The sequence below is a fragment of the Vespa velutina genome, chromosome 5 (genome assembly GCF_912470025.1).
Source record: "Vespa velutina chromosome 5, iVesVel2.1, whole genome shotgun sequence".
Lineage (NCBI taxonomy): Eukaryota > Metazoa > Arthropoda > Insecta > Hymenoptera > Vespidae > Vespa > Vespa velutina.
In genome coordinates, this window is record NC_062192.1 from 5,362,082 (window position 1) to 5,364,581 (window position 2,500).

A 2,500-nucleotide genomic window follows, 5' to 3' on the forward strand; every position below is an offset into this window, starting at 1 on the left:
AAATTCATTTTATTGGGTCTTCGGTAAATTCACGTAAGACTCGTCGTTTTTCTTCAATTTAAATGAATACATTAATATTTAGATATTTCTTCAAAAGCGCCAGTGCACCCTGCAATACGATATACATAATAAAAATAAAAATAATAAAATTTTGTCGTGCGAATGCCATTTCCTTTTTTTTCTTTTTCTTTTTCTTTTTCTGTTTTTTTTTTTTTTCTTTTTTTTTCTATTCTTTTTCCTTTCTTTTTGCCATTGTTACATTATCATTGTTAAGCTTCTTGCGGATAATATTGTCGATAGCGAATTATTAATAAATAAATATTTCAAAGGAATCGTGTAAAACAGAAGATAATATGTATAATAAGCGAAATAAAACGTCAGTTAAATTTTACTCTCCTATTATTACGATTTACTTTATTATTATTCAAATGAGAATTGAGAATCCAAAAAAAGAAAAAAAAAAGAAAAAACAAAAAAAAAGAAAAAAATATTGAATTAATCTCGTTTATGACAAAATTTGCTTTTTCTTTTCTTTTCTTTTCTTTTCTTTTCTTTTCTTTTTTTTTTCTCTTTTTTTAGGCTAAACGCATTTAACGAACGTTATAAATACTTACGCGATTCATTCGTACCTCGTATCCACCATTTTAGAAACGTTTTAGAAAAATTTTTCATTAAAAAAACAGGATCACGAAGAAATTATTGAAATTTGGTAAGTAAAATATAATTTACGTTCTTAAAATAAACGTCGATTAAAATAATTATCCATCTATATTGATGACTTTAAATTTGAAACTTTTAAAGAACATGAAAATTGAAATGTGAATTAACATTGGTCGTTACAATTATAATGTTAACCAATAGAAATCCACCGATTATAGAATCAATAAATATTCCAGGCTTGTGATTCGTTGAAACGAAAGAATGAATCAGCATTCTTTAAACGTAGATATAACAGGGTTACCAACTTAGACTCTTGAAAATTATAGATTTTCGTATTTGGCACCACTAAGTTAAGTTCATTGACAAAGTTATATGATATACATAACAAATTTAACGAAGTTCGACGAGAAGAGAAAGGAGATAACTTTCTGTGCGCATATTGTTTTTGAATAACGAATTTTTCGTCCAGTATGTAAATTGCTTTTCAATGGTAATCAAATATTAATTGTGACAAATACATAAGTTCTGTGTTTACGTGTGTGTATTTGCGTTAAAAAGAAGGGAAAAAAGAAAGAAAAAAAAAGAAAGAAAAAAGGAAAAAGAAAACATTCGAAAAATAATTGTTCAACATATTCTAGAAATAGTTGACCTTGCAAAAATATAAACTTATAACACGTTGTCATACGTTTCAGATGTTTTGTGTAAAATACGTGGGAAGAAAGAATAACCTGAAATCTTTTAATGTAGCCTATCAAGCTTTCTATTCTCGACGGAGCAGCGACAATAATACAACGTTGTATAAAATCATCAATGCAAATGGAGAATCCATCGATGGTATTATTAATTTCATAATAATATATTATCATTAAATAAAATTCAATTCCTTTATTCAATAATTATTCAATTATGAATTTTCAAACGTATATTATTTATAGCAACTGATAATGGTGAATTTGAAACTAACAACAATTGGGAATTGTTGACACCAAGAGGATTTAGATTTTATTTACCAGGTAGCATAGGTCCTGGTTGGGTAAATTCATCTACTACTACTCATATCAAAACAGAATTCATTACCATTACCCAAAATGATTCTAATAACGTTAATGTAAAGAAAGATGCTAATACCGTTAATGTAAAGAAAAATTATAAAAGATTAAAAAAGAAATCTTATATAAAACGACCATTGTTACATTGTACTGCCCAAGAATGTCCGCTTCTATTAAGGAAGGGCATCGAAGAATTGTTTTCTGGTTGTTTGGATGTAAGTGCTGCACAATTAACTATTGTGACTATAAGTCAAAAATCTGATTTTAAAACATTAAGATGGAGTAAAATAACTGAAACTGAGAAATTGGCAAAATATGTAAGTATTAATACTCTTTTTTTCTTTTCTTTTTTTTTTTTTTTTTTTTTCTTTTTTAATGATTCAATTGTCTCATCAAATTAGAATGTTAGAAATTTTTAAAAGGATTACAAACAATCAATTCTTATTAATGTATTTTATTATAGTTTGTATTAGCTGCATCAGATATTTGTACGAGATTAAAAATGATTGGATATTGGGCAGATTTCATTAATCCATTTAGTGGACAACCATATTTTAGTTCTCTGAAAACGAATACTCTTTACACAACCGATGAACGGTTTAGATGTTTAGGTTTTAAAATAAAAGATAAAAATAATTGCAAAATTATTACTTATGATAATAACGTATCAAACTTTATAGGTATGGATATTTATTTTTATTAAAAAAAATATTATATTTTTATACTTAATTACGTTATATATAAAAATTAAATTGACTTTTAATATTAACAACGTTATATTATATATTGTA

At 25.6% G+C, this 2,500-nt stretch overlaps 2 protein-coding genes across 8 annotated transcripts in view; one reads left to right on the plus strand and one right to left on the minus strand.

Moving 5' to 3' along the window:
- Window positions 1-983: 983 nt before the first annotated feature.
- The window catches only part of LOC124949514 (methylmalonic aciduria and homocystinuria type D homolog, mitochondrial), a 19,781-nt gene continuing 18,264 nt past the window's right edge, over window positions 984-2,500 (plus strand). For 3 of the 5 annotated variants that reach the window (XM_047494699.1, XM_047494698.1, XM_047494697.1), the window contains exons 1-4: window positions 989-1,150; window positions 1,353-1,494; window positions 1,596-2,026; window positions 2,173-2,389. In XM_047494699.1, the coding sequence (XP_047350655.1) occupies window positions 1,148-1,150; window positions 1,353-1,494; window positions 1,596-2,026; window positions 2,173-2,389 (793 nt within the window). In that variant the 5' untranslated portion in view covers window positions 989-1,147. The other 2 variants (XM_047494700.1, XM_047494701.1) reach the window with 2 other exon arrangements.
- LOC124949512 (clavesin-2-like) overlaps window positions 2,383-2,500 on the minus strand; it is a 7,965-nt gene continuing 7,847 nt past the window's right edge. For all 3 annotated transcript variants that reach the window (XM_047494694.1, XM_047494692.1, XM_047494693.1), the window contains exon 5: window positions 2,383-2,500. This exon is cut by the window's right edge and continues 1,699 nt beyond it. The gene's annotated coding sequence lies outside the window, so the exon portion shown is untranslated.